This window comes from Zosterops lateralis (genome assembly GCF_965231275.1).
Source record: "Zosterops lateralis genome assembly, chromosome: 2".
In the NCBI taxonomy this organism is placed as follows: Eukaryota; Metazoa; Chordata; class Aves; order Passeriformes; family Zosteropidae; genus Zosterops; species Zosterops lateralis.
The window spans coordinates 61,050,744-61,067,832 of NC_139763.1; the positions used below are offsets into that span (position 1 = coordinate 61,050,744).

At 35.6% G+C, this 17,089-nt stretch overlaps 1 protein-coding gene across 3 annotated transcripts in view; it reads left to right on the top strand.

The window, feature by feature from the left end:
* AKAP11 (A-kinase anchoring protein 11) overlaps positions 1 to 16,534 on the top strand; it is a 42,318-nt gene extending 25,784 nt beyond the window's left edge. The window contains exons 8-12 of one of the 3 annotated variants that reach the window (XM_083884828.1): positions 2,064 to 2,219; positions 6,058 to 6,171; positions 6,884 to 6,930; positions 9,396 to 9,556; positions 12,165 to 16,534. In XM_083884828.1, the coding sequence (XP_083740954.1) occupies positions 2,064 to 2,219; positions 6,058 to 6,171; positions 6,884 to 6,930; positions 9,396 to 9,556; positions 12,165 to 12,311 (625 nt within the window). In that variant the 3' untranslated portion in view covers positions 12,312 to 16,534. The remainder of the gene's footprint in view (positions 1 to 2,063; positions 2,220 to 6,057; positions 6,172 to 6,883; positions 6,931 to 9,395; positions 9,557 to 12,164) is intronic. The other 2 variants (XM_083884829.1, XM_083884830.1) reach the window with 2 other exon arrangements.
* Positions 16,535 to 17,089: the final 555 nt, after the last annotated feature.

Here is a 17,089-nt window from a genome sequence, read left to right on the forward strand (position 1 = left end):
TGAGCTTGAAACCAAGGATACTATGTATATCAGCACACATATGTTCCAATAGGTGAATAATAAGTGGAACTTATTTCAACTTCAAAATAGTGCCTACAGTTGTACATACTAGTCCTTAAATGTTTTGTTTATCTATGAGCAGTCAGAGAATTGAGGTTTGTTCCCTGTTCATATTTCCTCTTCAACATCTGATGCTGGTCCAATGAGCCATTGCTTTGCAGTATGATAACTTAATTTTTTTATTATGGCTGTGTTGTGATAGTGTCTTTACTACTAGAAAAAAAAAAAGAAAAATAACCTGTTACTTTAAGAAAAAACAACTTATGAAACTGCACTTTAGCTTATAAAATAGTAATACAATAACAAAGGAATTGACTTTCAAATTCTTGTGTATTTAGCAAAAGGTAACATACTCTTTCCTTTAATAGGTCTATAAATAGGAAATATTTGCCACAGTAAATTTGTGGCAAACAGCTGTTTCCTAAGACAGATTCTGCTCTGATCAGAGTGAAATCTTTTCAGGTCCAAGAGCAATTTGTACCTTTTTTTTTTTTTTTTTTTTTGGGGGGGGGAATTCCTCACACTGGTTTCTTTCTCTAGCATTTAGAGGGGCATCATGATAAAGAATAAATTGATTTTTATATGTTCAGTGGCTAAAGGCCACAGTGGGAGTGAACTAAATTTTTCAAGGTTTAATATAAAACAAGCATGAAAATGCTCCTGAGCATATCGTTGGTCTTCACACAACAGGGTTGAGTTCTTACTCAATATGTTTCAAAAAAAGAAAGTCACGTGATGATGTTTTTCTATATCTATGGTATCAAAGATGACACTTTATTTAAAAATTCTAGTCAGAATATGTCAACAACAAAATGCAGAGTTCAAAGAGATACTATTTCTTACTAAATTTGAGGCAAGGAGGCGATATTAGAATTTTGCTGTGATAGAATTTTTAAATATTTCTTCTATTGTCATCTAGTGTGTAGTATGTAATGCATATGCTCCTTGAGAAACTGCCTTGTGTGATGTAGAGAACTGGTGCTGGTATAATTATAAACAAAAATGGGAAAAGTGACCTTTTTTGTTACCCTGATGGGTTCCAGTTCAGCTACGTTTTTGTACAAATTCATACTTACTGGAGCAAAGTGTTAGGAATGATGTGGTTAAATCAAGATTGGCTTTTTAAATAGTGGATGTTACTGTGGCTGCTTGCTATGGGGTAGTAGGCTGATCATTCTTCTTGACTTCTTACTGAAATATATATATATATGTATAGATAGATAATCACAGTGTGCACATGAAAGTTAGTTCATAACTGCATGTTCTCATTTTGTAAAGCTTTTTTTGTGGAGTTTTTTTTTTGTTGTTGTTTTGGTTTTTTAATAAGGAGTTCAAACTCTTTAAATGAATTTTTTGAAGTGTCTTCTGAAGATTAACTTCTATGATTGCTCGATAGGTTTTTGGATTATAAAATGAACTCTCTGAGAGGAAAAATTCTGTAGAAGTCATGCATTGCTACTCTTTCTGAAGGAGAGAACAAATCTTTTCCTGCAGAAAACTTTTTAAAAAATGTAATCCTAGTATTTTAGACACCATTTAATACATAAGCACTTTGCCCTAAGTAGCAGACCACTTAGCTGATTGTACTGAAGGCAGGCCAGGGGAAATGTTTGGCCAGCCAAACAGTCCTAGGGTGAACAAGTTCAGAAATGGTAAGTCTTCTACTTGGAAAGTGTACCTTGATACACAGTCTGCAGAGCTACAGTGCCTTCTGTGCTTCATAGCAAATAATATTCCTAATGAGAGAATTCTTTGTACCACTTTCTTTGATTTCTAATGAAACAATTCCAAATAGCAATCCCTGACCTAAGCCTGTTGATGTTTCAGTTTAATTTGGTTGCACTATTTCTTGTGTTAAGAATAGGACACAAATTAAGGGATTCTCCACCTTTTCTTTTCCAATGGAATTTGATGTCTTTGGAATGGTGTTAAATTGCTGTGAATGAACTAAACACAGATCAGCATGAAATGCAGTGATGTTTTTGTCTTAAATCTTTGTTTAGCTCTGTTGGAAGAGAAGGATTTCACTCTGTTGAATCTGTTGTTAGCCAGCAGATGAGTCTTAGTATTGGTGATGATAGCACTGGGAGTTGGTCCAATCTAAGTTTTGAAGATGAACATCCTGATGAGAGCAGCAGTTTTCTTCACCTAAGTGACAGGTAACTATAAAGATTTAGTATAGTTAAACAGTTACCTTTGACATCAAATAACTTGTCATCAAGTGATATTTCTCCTAGGGTTTGGGGGAGAAGAGATTTTTTTTGTCTTCAACACACAATGACTTTTTAAATTAAAAATGGCTCTAATATTATGATTTTGTTTTCTTACAAAATGTTGTTGGCCATGAATGTTCATACTCTGTACAATATATGGAGAGTGCATTGTCATCGATGCCAGAGAATCTCATCAAGTAAAACTACATATGAATTTTAAGTAGAAGATGCTTACAGAAAGATGCTTAGCAAGAGATGTAAGCATTTTAAAAACAGCTACCCACTGTAAAATACAGCTAGAGAATACACTTTATAAGTTGTGCTCTAAAATATTAAAACTTAATCCTTGAGAAAATGTTTTACATAAATTCATTTATTTTTGGAAAAAAAAGTAATAGCTTGATTTACATGATGAGCTTTTACAGCTATTTTTGTCTTTTTTGGGACTGGAATTTATAAGCTGCTCTAACTGATATTGGCGGAGTCTATAAACTGACATTTATATACTGCTATAACTGGACTTGCAGGTGTTTAATACTGGAACTTGCCTGTTCAGGGTAGTAAATTTTTCTACAAAGCTTCTCACTGTACTGTCCTTGGCTGATTGATAACTAACAAAGATTAGAATGGCAGTTCTAAAAATTGCAATGTCTCTGCCTGTTTCCAGGGAGAATTATACTGAGAGTTGTGTCCTGAGCTTCTATATAAGGAATGTATGAGGAACGAATAAACTTAGTTGTTTTTATGATTGATATAAAAAAAGTTCTGCATTTCTGTTGAAGAATAGCAGAAATGGGAGAGATATTATTTTTATTTAGTTAGCACTTCCAAGATTGCTGAGATTAAAGAAGGTATGGGAGACGTGCTTGCTTAAGTAATATCCAGATGGGTTATTTGGTACCAATGTGAAACTACTCAGTTAAATGTCTGTGGTATTTTTCATGTTTTACTTAACTAAATAATTTAATCAGACCACTACTATAATTTATCATTCATACATCTTAAGAATTTTATAAAAGAATACATTAACTCAGAGTTACTTTAGTAAAACATCATCTCTTGCACAAGTGAAAATGATTATGAAAATTTGAGTGTAGGGAAGAATATTTGTTATATTGGCAGTTACAAATACACAATAAAATATAGATTAGTTAATAAGGAAAAAAAGTATATAAAATTTTTTTGGACCAGTAGTGCCCATGTTGTATTTGTTATTTGTTTATCATTCCCAAACCAGATACAAATAAAAAGAAGGCAATTTATATAACTTGGAAGAAAATCTGTGGCACATTAGAGGAGGAATGACCTGAATTAACATGTTACTCATAGAAGGGGAGGCATAATTTGGATAGCAAGTTGTTGATGGAGGAAACAGGCATGTGCAAATTGATCAGCTGGTTTTACAGAACTATTTGTGGCTTGGTAACAGCACTTGCGTTCATCTGCGTTGCTGAGGTTTAAAAGGTGGAAAGAAGGAGCTGGGGTTGTTGCCATGTATAAAAAAAGATAGCCAGGGGGAAATCTATAACAAGCTCAGATTCAGTAATAATACCCTGTTGTGGTTTAACCCCAGCTGACAACTAAGCCCCACCCATCCAGTCTGTCACTTCTGCCAAGGTGAGATGGGCGTGGGAATTGGAATAGTGTAAGTGAGAACAGTCATGGATTGAGATAAGGAAGTTTAAAAGGTAAAGCAAAAGCCTTGCACAAGCAAAGCAAAACAAGAAATTAATTCACTGCTTCCTGTGGGCAGCTCCATTAAGATGAAAATTATTTAGAGAAATTGCTAGTTAATTATTCAGGGGAGTGCTTGTGTCTTCTGCTTTTCATGCCTAAATCTAGTGACTTAAATTTAGAATTGAAAAGTTGTTAAGCTTTCCCTCTAGTTGATGTATAGGTATAAGTGTAGGTGTATACACAGGTTTTTCTTTCAGCATTCAGGTGGGGTTATAACTCAGAGCAGAAGCCTCTTGCTTTTCCTGTTATCCTTCTGCTGGCTCTTGTTGAAGAGCTGCATGAACCATTACAGAGGCATTATTATGCCTTTGTCTGTTTATTGCTTGTTTTGTGGTTACAGGAGTTTATTTTAAAGACTGCTGATTTGGCTGTTAATTAGAAAAAGGTCTCATCTCTTTCTCATACCTCACTGTAATCATATGGTTATATATATATATATATGATTATTTTAGACCAAGACTGACCTCTGTAAAGTGCATTAAGTCCTTTACCTAATCAGAACAGTAGTATGCAGAGGTTATTCTGTTAGATTACAAAATCTTTATTTTTTTAGTCTGAGAACCAGGGCAGCTTTTACCTCTCTTTATGTTCTGCATCTGTAACTTCCAGTGAAAGAGGCACTGTGAGTGCAAAGTATTTATACAAATAGGCTATATTTAAATTTTTTATACCTGTAATTTAACAATTTTAATCCAAATTTAATAGTTCGGGTAGGGTGTGATAGTCTCAGCTCGAGAAATGTTTTTTAGACCAGGTTTGCATTCTCTGCGAATTGGGTTCTTCAGAAGCTTCTGCTCTTTGATTTTCTTTTTTCTTGTTTGCATAACAAGAGAACTCTTTGAATTTTCTTTGGACATGTAGTCTAAATACACAACAATGTATTGAATAAGGCACTTAAAACTTCTTAAAGTTTTTTTCGTGTTATTTGAGTGTATTTTTATTGTCGACTTGCTAACCTGCTGTTCACTGTTTTGAAAGGGAGATCCAAGCAGGCATGCTGGAGAGCAAGAGACACTGATAGATGATAATGTTACTGGCAAACACTTGAAAGAGATCAGTGTCTGCCTCTTGAAATGTTTTCTTCCACCATTTTGCTATTTGCCTTGAGTGGTATGTGTGGAAATAAGCTTCAACAGTCACGTAAGGCTTGGGTGGAGAAAGCATCTTCTTACTGCGGTTCTCTGCAGTTACTCCATGGCTTCTCATGCCATCTCTAGTAGACAGTCTGCTTTCTTGAAGAATGTTGGATATTTGGAAGTCCTGTTCTTGGAAGGCTTCCAGACGTGCTCTGGGGGAGGTATGAAGTTGGGGAATGGAGATGTAATCATATGAGTTCCTCAATCTTGTACGTATTGACAGGCTTAACAAACTGTGCTATTTATAAAGACTGAAATTAATGAATGTAAAAACATGCTCAGTTTCTTCAGTTCTTTGATTTGCGTTGAATGTAGTCATAGAATAAATGCAGTATTTTTGTGAACTGTGAGTGAAGTAATCTTTTCAGTGTTTTTTTCATAGATTTATAGACCTCTTGTTTTTTTAAAGATTAACTTGCAGAACAATATTAAGAATTTAAAAAATATTTACTCCAGGAATTCCTTCTCATCAGGCTGTTGAAAATCGTTATTGGGTTTTTGGAGTGAGATGGAAGGATTTTTTTATGTGAAGTTGTCTTCACAATAAGTAATTTTATTCACTGTTAGCTGCTCCTTAAGCAAATAATACAGATGTAATCCATTTTCCTATGAGTAATCTTTTTGAAATTGTTGAGCTTTTATAAGTAACAAGTGATGTGCTTAGATCTGAGGACAGAATTCCTGCTAGCACTGATCTGAAAAATTAATGACTACAAATTAATACTTTCACCAGTGTATTGAAACCTGCAAGTTTTGCATTATTGTGCACGTTGCTGCTCTGGATAGCACTGAGAGTCACGGTTTATCTGGCAAACCTGTCTAGAAAGTTTTGGTGCTCTTGCATTGAATGTCTTGACAAAAGAATTGTAAGGAAAATGAAGGTTCTAGTTTGAGCTGTTGTTCTTTTCTAGTTCAGCTGTCTTCTCTTCTTCTCCTGGCAGTAATGGTAACAGCAGTAGCTGGAGCAGTCTTGGTTTAGAAGGGGATATGTATGAGGAGAATTTATCCTTTCCAACATCAGACAGGTTGGTTGAGTTGAGAAATATAAACCAGATGGGTTCCTCATAATTAATGCATGAAATCATCATTTTTGAAAATAAAAATACAGTATATTTTTTATGCTGATACATTATTCACATTCTTCTCACTTAATCACAATATGATTTTTAATTAATTAATCCACCCTGAATGATTAAATTTTTCTGTGCTTAAACTGATGAATGTGTTTGGCTTGCAAAAAGGTCCCTTTTTTGCATGTTCTTGCCTGCAGTTTTACAAGTCGTTACATTTACTTTTTTTCATGCAGACTAGAGCTTGCTTCCTACAAGGTTTCTGGGTTTTTTTCCCCTTTAGCTTGTGTAAACTTTCAGAATTGCTTAGTAATTGGTTTTATAGACCACTTATGGGTTACCTGTAGCTGTTCATATCTGTGACATAACATGGCTCAACCTTTCCACATATGAAGCAAAACTATTAAAATCAATAAGTAGTGCCTTTAACACCTTTCTGTTGTTTCTCTTTTCTCCCTTTTTTTCCTAAGAGCAAATCTTGAGAAGTTGACGATAAGTCTGTTTACAACATGAAATAGTGTGAGAAGCAAAGTTGCTTTTCATGATCACTCCTTAATTCTTTTATGAACTTCCTGTTGTTTAACCTTCATTACAGTCTTATAATTTACTACTTTTAGTGCATATAATGGATTGTATTCATATTTTTGTTTTCTTAATCAAAATACAGTGATGGAACAGAAGATAAAGATGAAGATTCCAAGGATGCTGTAGAAGGTAATGTCAGTTCCTGCATATACTACTGTTCTTGTTGTGTGCACTGTACATTAATTTTTTTGTTAATTCTTTGCCTTTGTATGCAAAACAAGGTGACAACTCTATTATCCCTATTCATCATAATGACTATCAGTCAAGTGTCAGAATGTATTCTTAGATTAATGCCCTACATAATCCTCTTAAGGCACTGAAATTTGCAGCCTTTGGAAAGTGATAGTTACTGATGCTTACATGAAGTTAATAATGTAAGGTAGGGAACTTTGATCAGCTTGTTGGAAGTGTGAATTTATATGCAGAGCTTAACTTTAAAAAAAAAAATCTGTTAAGGAGCCATGGCAATGCATCCACATGGCTGCATTCAATGTGCTGAAGAAGATACTCAAACTGGACACATTAATCTTGGGAGAGAGTAATGAAAAACACTATAAATCTTGGATTCGATGCATTTGCTATTCTTTCTTCTTAGTGAAGTATATAACATAGGGCCTATCCAGAATCTTGTTACAACTTTGTGGGTTGTAGAAGATCTTTGTGCTCTGGTTCCAGTCTTACTGGTGTGCCAAAGGTTAGCAGAAATGAAAACAGCCTGAAAACACAGTGCGTGAAGATGGTTTTAAGATGAGCTGATGTCAGAACAAGTTGTAACAGAGATCTTCTTTGTGTTGGGTATATTTTGAAGTTAAAAGTAAGTGTTTCCAGAAACTTCTGCAACTTCCTTACAGAGGATATGCAGCCTTGTTGCACATCTTCAAGTAGTCTTAATGTAAGCAGAAAGATGTGTGGGTTTAGGGTTTTTTGGTTAGTTTGGTTTTTTTTTTTTTTTTCTCTGTTAAAGCTCCTGGAAAATGTATATAAGTGATCAACATCTCTTAATTTTATTAAATCAGATGTGACTGTAAGGATATAAGGAAATAAAGCTAAATTATTGAGTATCTTTTCCTCAGAATAATTAAAATGTTTTTTGCTCTGTAGGTTTCATTGACTTTATCAATATGTCTTTGCTTCCTTTTGGTCTCAACTTTAAAAGGTTCTGGCATCTCAAATACTCAAGTTGCTCAATTAGGGTAGTGATTGGATTTTTTCTTTACATGGTTTAGGTGTCACCTACTGTCTGTAGTGCAACAGACTGCTTTATAGTGTATTAAGGATTTTCTAGTGGAATTTTTCCAGTGTAAGTTCCTCATCTTCTCTCTATTGTTTTGAGCAGGCTCTTCATGTTGTGTAATTTGTAGGACTGTTTAAACAGTGGGCTAGGTAGCAAACCATTGTACCTGGTCTTGTACATTCTGTTCAAGTCATACCTGTTCATGTCATACCTGCAAATGTCTGGCATTTTCTAAGCTGACTGTGCCTTGTTCACCAAAGAATCTGAAACAAAGCCTTATTATCAAATGTACATCTATTCTATAAGACTAAAAAATGTAACAGAATTTCCCAGCAATGTTACCACACAGTGCTTTCTACCCACTGTCATAATTTTTTTGAATTGTTCTTTCTCCTATAAAGAAGTTAGATTTTGGGGCTTCTGGACAAATAATCTGTCATCCACTAAAAGCACACTTTTGTTTGAAAGTTTTGCTGGTTAATTTTCTCTTGCTTTTACTTCTGGGGGAATCTGTTTCAACTTGTTTGACTTTGCCAGTTAGGAATGAATACCTTACATGCCTCAATTTTCATAAGCTTAGTTAGAAGAGTAGTGGAGATTGAGGTAAACTCAACATGAATATATGTTTTTGTTGCAAATATATTCCATGTTTCTAGAGTCAAGTTCCGTAGTCTGGAAGTAGTAATTCCAACTTGGAGAGCACTACATACGTGCGTAGTTGTTCCTGGGAGTGTGACAAAGGATCTATGTGGTAGCTGGATACAGAAATTCAGATTGGGAACAGAAGTTGACAATACTGTAGTTCCTAAATGTTATTAACACAACTACTCTTCCAATGCTATAAAAATTTTTGGAACTTATGCTGTAAAAGAAATGTTGTAAAACTGGATATGCCTCAGTAAAACCAGCAGTGTATTTTGGAAATGTTCAAGAGGCAGTCTCATCACTGCAGGAAAGAATTCAGAATTTTAAAAGAACACACTTTCAAAAATCAGTTAGATGAACGCATAGCAAAAAATAGCAGCTGGAATGGAAGGAACTGATGGGTCATGTGAGAGCCATTGCTGTTCACTTTATGAAAGTCTGTGGTAAATTTCTTGTCATTTGGAATATACATTATCGTTTAGGTATCTTTTAATACTTAGCTATGTTTGCATACAGTTGTGAATGGGATGAACAGTACTTCCTAATGGGTAGATCCTGAAACACTTGAGACCAATCTAATTTTTTCCTTTCATATTGTCTGTGTATATTAAACAGAGTTTTTTAAAGATAATACAGTCTATAAACAAGTGAACTGCAGAGATTTTTTTTAAACAATTTGAAGCTATAGATTTGATTATTTTATATTTAACGTTAGGTTTGGAGCAAATGCGAAAGACTTTATCAATAGTGAATATTGATCTGGAACCAAATCTAGTGGACCCGCAGCTCAGAGCAGCCCTCCAGTGGCTGGCAGCTTCTGAAACAGAGGTGTCTGATCTTCATTTTCGTGATGCCGCTGCAAGGGAATTTGTCTCTGTAAGTACTCGGGTTTGATGGGTGGTGGGAAGGGGGAGGGATTTCCTTGGCTTCCATCTGCTATGATACACCAGCTGCTATTACTTTGTTTGCTGTACACTGCATGACTCCAGCTACCTTAATGAGAGGACATACTGAGAAGAGCACTCTGTAAAATAGAAGTGTCTATTATGTGTGCCCTCCTAAAAATATATAATATTTTTCTACTTGACACTTCAGTCACAAATTGATACTGAGTTGACACCTGAAGGTAAGACCTTCCAGCAGTAGTAGTCCTGCAGTCCTGAAAATGCTGCGGTAGTTAATTGTTTCAGTTAGTTTTATAGATTATTTTTGGTTCTCCAGATGCAGTTATGTTAAAATAAATTGAAATTTTGTTTCCCTCCCTGGAGGCAGAGAATGATTACCTGCATTTTATTCCATCCCACTTCCCAATTGGAATGGTCTCTGACCCAGACCGAATTAAATTGGAAATAATCATTCCCGGGTGCTGTAAAGCTGAGCGAGCCCCTCCAGAGGGCGCTGTAACCCAGCAGGATCCGTGGCCGGTGTCCCGGTCCCTCCGCAGCCGCGGCCTTGGGGCATCGCTTGGGGACCCTCGGGGGGTACCTCGGCTTCCTGGGGAGCCATCCCGGGCTTAGAGCACATTGGAAACAGCTCTTTCCTGTGTAAGCAGCTGGGGAGTTCTGGAAGGGAGCAAAGGCTTGTGTTAGCTGATCACAGCAGGGTAATGAGCCACCGATGTGATGTGGCTGCATAGAAGGCAGAAGCGCTCCTGGCATGCATCAGGCAGGGTATTACTTGCTGCAGGCTTGCTGTGAACTCTTACTGAAGGCGACTTGAGGCAGAAAGAAGCTAAATAACTATGTATGAAACAAAATACATTTGTTAGGCGGATAACAAGAAACCAGTAAATTAGAATAGATAGTTCTTGACTTCTGTGAGATGTCTGGCAGTGTGAATATGCAAGTGCCTGGATTAAAAAAATCATATGTATTCAATTTTTAATCAGACCTTAACTAGCTGTTTTAAGATTTCTATTTTGAGTAAACTCTAATATTTCACTTATCTGGCAGTAAGAAGCAGATTGGTCATCTAAAGAAATAGTGAGATTAAACCTAGAATTAAAATTCAGATGCCAGCTCTGTAGTTTTGCCACGGTGGAAAACTTCTTTGGACAGAAGTTTTATATTGTATTTGCTGAAGTAGGTATTTGGACATTAGCCACACTTTCCTCTGGCAGAGGAAAGAAAAATGACCATTCTTTTATAAACCAACAAGCATCATTTACAAAATTGCATGTTGTAGACTATAAAACTCCTGCTTCCTGTGCTCTGCTTTAAAATTCACAGAAATAGCTACAGATTTCAGTCTCTTCTTATATAGAAAAGATGTCCTTTTTTCCCCACTGAGAAAAGTTTCCAGTGTTCAGAATAAATTATACTCAGGAGTAGAGAGGATTTTTTTTTTTTTCCGCTTGTTCAAGTTAATGATTTTCTCAAGCAGTTAATTGTTTAATACATGTTTTTGTGCCTGTGTTCTTTCTGGCAGTCCTACCACCTGCCTTGTTGCAGTTAAGACATCAGCTAGGTAAAGAAGCAGGGAAAGATTGTCTTCCTTTATATTTTTTATAGAACTTTATATTGCAATCTGACAGGTCTCATGTATATGAAGCATATGAATTTATGAATGAATTATGTATATGAATTTTAAATTTTGTAGCTGTGAAAAATATTTCCCTGAACACTGTGCAACTTTTTTCAAACATAATGTGTGGAATGTCTTGGTAGGGACTATAAAAAGGGGTAAAAATTTACAACTCCAGAGAACAAGTAGGGTGTGTCAACTGTGTTTACAAAATACAGCATTGACAGGTGTCCAGAAAGCTACAGAGAATAGTTTGTGTGGGTGTTTGATTATTTATTTATTTAAACTAAAAATTGTTAGGCTTTTTACTCCTGGGCAAGCTGTCAAATTCATTCTTTCCTTAGAGTAGGCTTTCTTACACATATAGCTGAGCTTGACACATCAGCAGTGGAAGATTTTTTTTCTTTGGATCCTGGGGGAAAAGAAATGTTTTCAGCTACACTGATCTCTGCTTCTGAGTGGTAGTTTAACTTAATCATCACCTTTTCCTCTTCCCCAAGATGTTATAATTTCCCAACTCTGAAGACACTGTTTTCATTGAGGGTAGTGTCTGTGCCACCCCAACCACACTATATGTTGTGAAAGGAAAATCCACATCCTTTTATTAAGACAGAGTTTTGTCTTTTTATACATGCATTATTGACATGGGAGGGGTGGCAAATGTCTTAATCTTGTGTTCAGAATTTCCTGTTTTCTACAGTCTTGATGAACCACAGCCCTCATACCTGTGGCACCACATAATTTGAAAACGGTGCTCCCTCCAGAAGAAAGTTTTGTAAAGACTGCCCTAAATAAAAGTGCTTGAATCTTGCGGAAGTTTTTGTTTTTGTAGATGTAGGAATAATGATTAACTCATTACAACTGATCTTTTATGACTTAAGTTTCAAGAATAACTTCTGTAACTTAATCAGGATGTCCCAGTCAAAATATTTTGTTTTGTGTTCCCCTGTCTCCCCTTTAGCTTTCCAGAAGACTGAGAGAAAGAAATTGGAAAGTTGGAGATCTCTTGCAAGCAGTGCTGAAATATTGTGAAATGTTAGAGACAGCATCTGATGGAGAGCAAGCTCTAAGTAAATCTTTGGTTGATTGGCTTCTGGAAAATGTCTGAAAAATCCAAAGATGCAACACTCTTCACTTCATTCCTCTTCTGAAAGGAGATAGAAGGAACACAGATGTGTAAAGTAAAATTCAACCAGTGAATGTTTAAGTAATAGTCAGCATTAAAAGACTTCGAGGTGAAAGTCAAAATAGCTGTGCTGTGCTTTGTGATACTGTGCACATGGTATGTTTATTCAGTTCATAATTGGTGTTGTCCACCCACTCATAACTTGTATTTACTGCTGTGTTCATACCACTGAGATATTTATGAACAACCCTTGTCTATGATCATAGTCCACAGTCTCAGACATGATATACGGGATTCCCCTTGAGCCAGGATAGCTCTTTTTCCTACTCCTATGTGTGCTATATTCACAGAAGGACTAAGAGCACTGATTTTAGCAAGAATCTGCTCTGGAATACCTTGCTGCAGGCGGTGGGAAAATTATTCATCTGGGCCAGGTGTTAAGTGCCCAATAGCAGCATTGCCAGGAAGAAAATTGAGACCTTCCCAAGCAGCCCCTTAATACAGTCTGGCTTCAGAGCCGCCTTTATCAGTTTTAACTTCATGTGAAGATGGGAGAGTCTGCTCTGAAACTGCTGAGGTGCAAAGGCATGAACTTGTTGACTTTGGTAGAGCTGGTAACTTCTGGTACAAGGGCAGAATGAGAAGTTGAGCATAATTTCGTATGTAATTCTTGAGCAAGGTTTCCTGAAGCTTTCCAATCAGATTTAAATTGCTAAATTTTTTACTGAGGCTTTTTGTATGCAGATACTTCTATGACACTAGTTCCATATCAAGGAATTTGTACATTAGTGTCTCATGCAGATGTGTTAAAAATAGAAGACAGAAATTTCTGAGGAGTTTGGTCATCTTTTTGAATACTTTTAATTCTTAATTTCAAAGCAGCCACATATGAATTTTCTTTTCAAGAATAAAGACAGTTCTGTTACTCAGTGAGCACAGAAGTGTTTAGCAAAGATAACTAATAAAAATGTATAGGGGAAATTTCTTGCAAATTGATTTTTCATTTTTGTTAACTACCTTCACTGAATTTTTTTAAAGGCACTTTTAATTGAATATTTTTAGCAGTTTTGTCAGTTTCTCACCAATGCTGCTGATTTGCCTTTCTATCTGAAGGGAAATCTGGAACTTCACTTAATCCTGTGGTTCGAAAATATTTTTTTGGGATTTGTTTTTTAATATATCTTTTGAGAGAAAAAGACATGTGCTGGTGATTACCAGGTTGCCACCTAAAACTTGGCAAATAATCATAGAGCGTTACTGATTTTGGATGAACAGAAAGATCTTAATAGCTTTTTCACATAAAAATATACTGTTGATAATGGTGCACAGTTTTAGGATCCCATACAAGGAAGGATATGGTCTCCAAATCTATTCCTGAGTTTTAATGGCATTTGTAAAATTTCGATTTCCCCTACCCTGTGAATTGCTATGAAGTGTCACACTGGTAAACTCAAGAGCACTGTTCTTGCAGTGTCTTTGTATTTCAGGAAAGCATTCCACTGGCCTTTTTGCAGAGACATGGTTGGTTTTAGTCCTCTTTTGTCATCTGGATTTTTGCCTTGGATCTCAAAAAATTCACCTTTCTCACAGAGCCAAAGATTTTTCATGTTTTTGTATATGCACATATGTGTGTTCACACATGTGAATACACACAGATACGTTTATCTATATGTGTAAGAGATCTCACTGCTGTGAAGTCCTGGTGCAAACTTCTACCATTAAGTTAAAATTCTGATATGCTCAGTTTATTTCCTCACTTCATATATCATTTCACTGATTGAAAAATGGATGTATGTGACAAAAACACGAAAAGCCACTTTAAAGTCTTTTGTATTGTTATAGGTTATATAATCCAGACATCAGGAATGATTTTTGTCCAGAGCCCAAAGCATGTTAGGGGAAGTTATTTAATTCCTATATTTAGAAGATAGTTTTAATAGCAAATATTTTTAAAGAATTGTACAAAGATTGTCTGGATTTTTTCTTCCTCTTCCAAACCCCTGTATTCATTTTTCCTCCCCTTTTTCTTTTAAGGTTGATTATCAACATTTCTTTAGACAAAAAATTGAAATAATTCCCTGCCTATAACACCTTCTCCTTAACACAGAAATAATATGCTTGTACAAATCTACCTATAAAATTGAAGTGTCAAGGAAATAAAATGCTAGTAGTAGTGCCTCATGAGTAAATTTTGATCACCAAGTGGAATTTCAGGGCATGAGGCTGCCATACAGTAAAGTGTTTCTGTACAGTGAAAAAGTTATTCAAGGTATTGCAAATGTACAAAACTGTACATTAAAAAAACCCTACAACACAACCAACAAAAAACACTGCAGGAACAGCCATTTTTAAACTCATTTATTCAGAACAATGGGTTTTATAAAGTTGGCCAAGTGCTTTTTCTTTTCATTGACTTTTTTGGAGAAAGGCAGAAGATCGTGCCATTCACAAAGCTTACAACTACTCAGCAAGTTAAGAGGAACAACAGTTGCACTGAAAATTATTTTTATAAATGGAATCCTGTTTTCAGACTGGATCAAATATGTTGTGTAACTATTGATTGGTGTTAATTAAGGAAGAAATGGTTTCATTAGCCTCTGAGGAAAGTAGCATAGTTTCCAAATTTTCATGAGAAAAATGTTATAAACTACTTCATTTTTACTGAAAACAAGCCAGAAAACCAAACTAGTTTTCTGCACAAATTGCTTCAAATTTATTCTGAATAACTTGGCTTTTCTCCTTCTGTATGAAGTTAAAAAGCATTAAAACTAGCCTGGCAAAATTAGTACAACTCAATAATTTTAATAATCTTTGAAAACCTTACTCTGACTGTATCTAACTGGTGCCATTTGCCGTATTAATGAGAAAGCTGTTCCTTGCTCATGCAAGTCTTAAATTACACTTTTACTGAGTTTGTTTAAAACTCCTGACCACAAATACAGAAACATAAGTGAAAACTGTAAAAACATGAAGGACCACATTCTGATTCATTTAAAGCAGACAATTCTGCTTTACAAACAAACATAATAAGGTAGAGTTTGTTTCATCTTGCATTTTTTCTGTATGGGAAACCCTGGTAATTTTATTTTTATATTGAGGAAAATATATCCTTGGATGTTATTGTTTCAGAAATCACCCAAACACTTCATAAATACATTTGGCGTTCTAAAATACGGAAGTGTTGGGATGTTTTGTAAGATTCTGTAGAAAAAGCACTTTGAGAAATAGTCCATCTATAAAGCAAGTTAGAAGTGGCCATATTTAAAACTAGTTTAAACATTCAGAACAGGGTGCATAAATAATACAAAGTATGCATAAAGCCTTAAAATAAAAACCAAGCAAAACTCAAACCCATATTCTAAAATTAAAGAGGATTTGCAGTCTCAAAACAAGTATGTGAAAAGGCAGCTCAGACAGTGTACATGAATGCAATTTCTGTAGTTTCTTTGTTCTCGAGTTTTAGAAGATTGTGTACGCTTTGTAGAAAAAAGCCAACCAAAACCCCAAAACCCAGAAACCCACATTCCAAGACTAATTAGGTCTCTCAAAAATCCTATCAGATTTTAAATCTTACATTTTCTAATGTAACTTTGTCTGGGACCTTTCCTATGAAGAGAGACAAATTGTTGGAGACAATGGGAACACAGTGAGTAGTAAACACCAGCGCAAACCCCTGTAGTTCTAGACAGTCGATTTGCAAAGAAAAATACAAGATTTGGGAATGACTTTTAATGTAAGAAGTTTGGCTTTTCAGCAAGAGCCACTACTGTCAAGCATTTACTGTACTTGAGCTCTGAAGAGGCAGGTACAGAGCCCAGCCACTTTAGTCACTTTATTTTGTACCATCTTTTGTACATTCCTGTTGTATAGCTGGTGTTGTAGTTTTAGAGGGCCTTTGTTCTAATGTCTGAACAGTATTTAATAATAAAATTTATTATAATTTGCTGGAACTGCTGCTTATTTGTGCAGTGTTACAGTAATTCACAGCCCAGTTAGTGATGCAATTGTATACCAAAAGCAGTTTGAATAACTAAATGTTTATGTAACTGTACTCAATGAATATGAAGGTCTTGTACTGTATAATGGTGACAAGTTTTGCCATTTTAGTAATTTAACTATATTCAGTTTTCAGATTATGAACTCCAGGTTGCACTAAATTTGTCCTTGTTTTAGCAGTGGCTTAAAATAAAACACATTTCACTGGCTTCAGGAGTGCTGTTGTTTCTTGTAAATTCATGGAATATTATTTTTCTTTTCAGCCAACACGGCTAAGACCAGTCTTGGTGGCTGTGTGAAGACGCTTGAGGAAGGGTGTAGTAAACAGTGGATCAGTAGATGGCATACTTCTTACAGAGTTAAATTGGAGTCCTGCAAGGGGTGAGGATATTCCTTTACTGACTTAAGAGTTCCACTGACATGCAGTAAAGTGTCACATGGACTATACTCACAGCACAAGGGGGATGTAAGAACCAGTCAGCTTCATCTTGCCTGAAACTGTGTTAGTAAGGTTGCTTTGATATTTCCTTGTGGACTGAGGTTGGACTTGGGCAGTTTGTCCAATATTTGGGAAATTAGCTTAGAACTTGGCTTTAGTTTTCCGGACAAAACCAAGAATACTCTGCTAATGAAAATGTATGAAACAGGACATTTCTCAGGCTTTTACAAAATCCTCAGGTGTTTTAGAATCTTGTGAAATCCACCAAACAGTATAATGTCAAGTACCCTAGAATAATAATGCTGAGCAGAGATGATGTGCACAG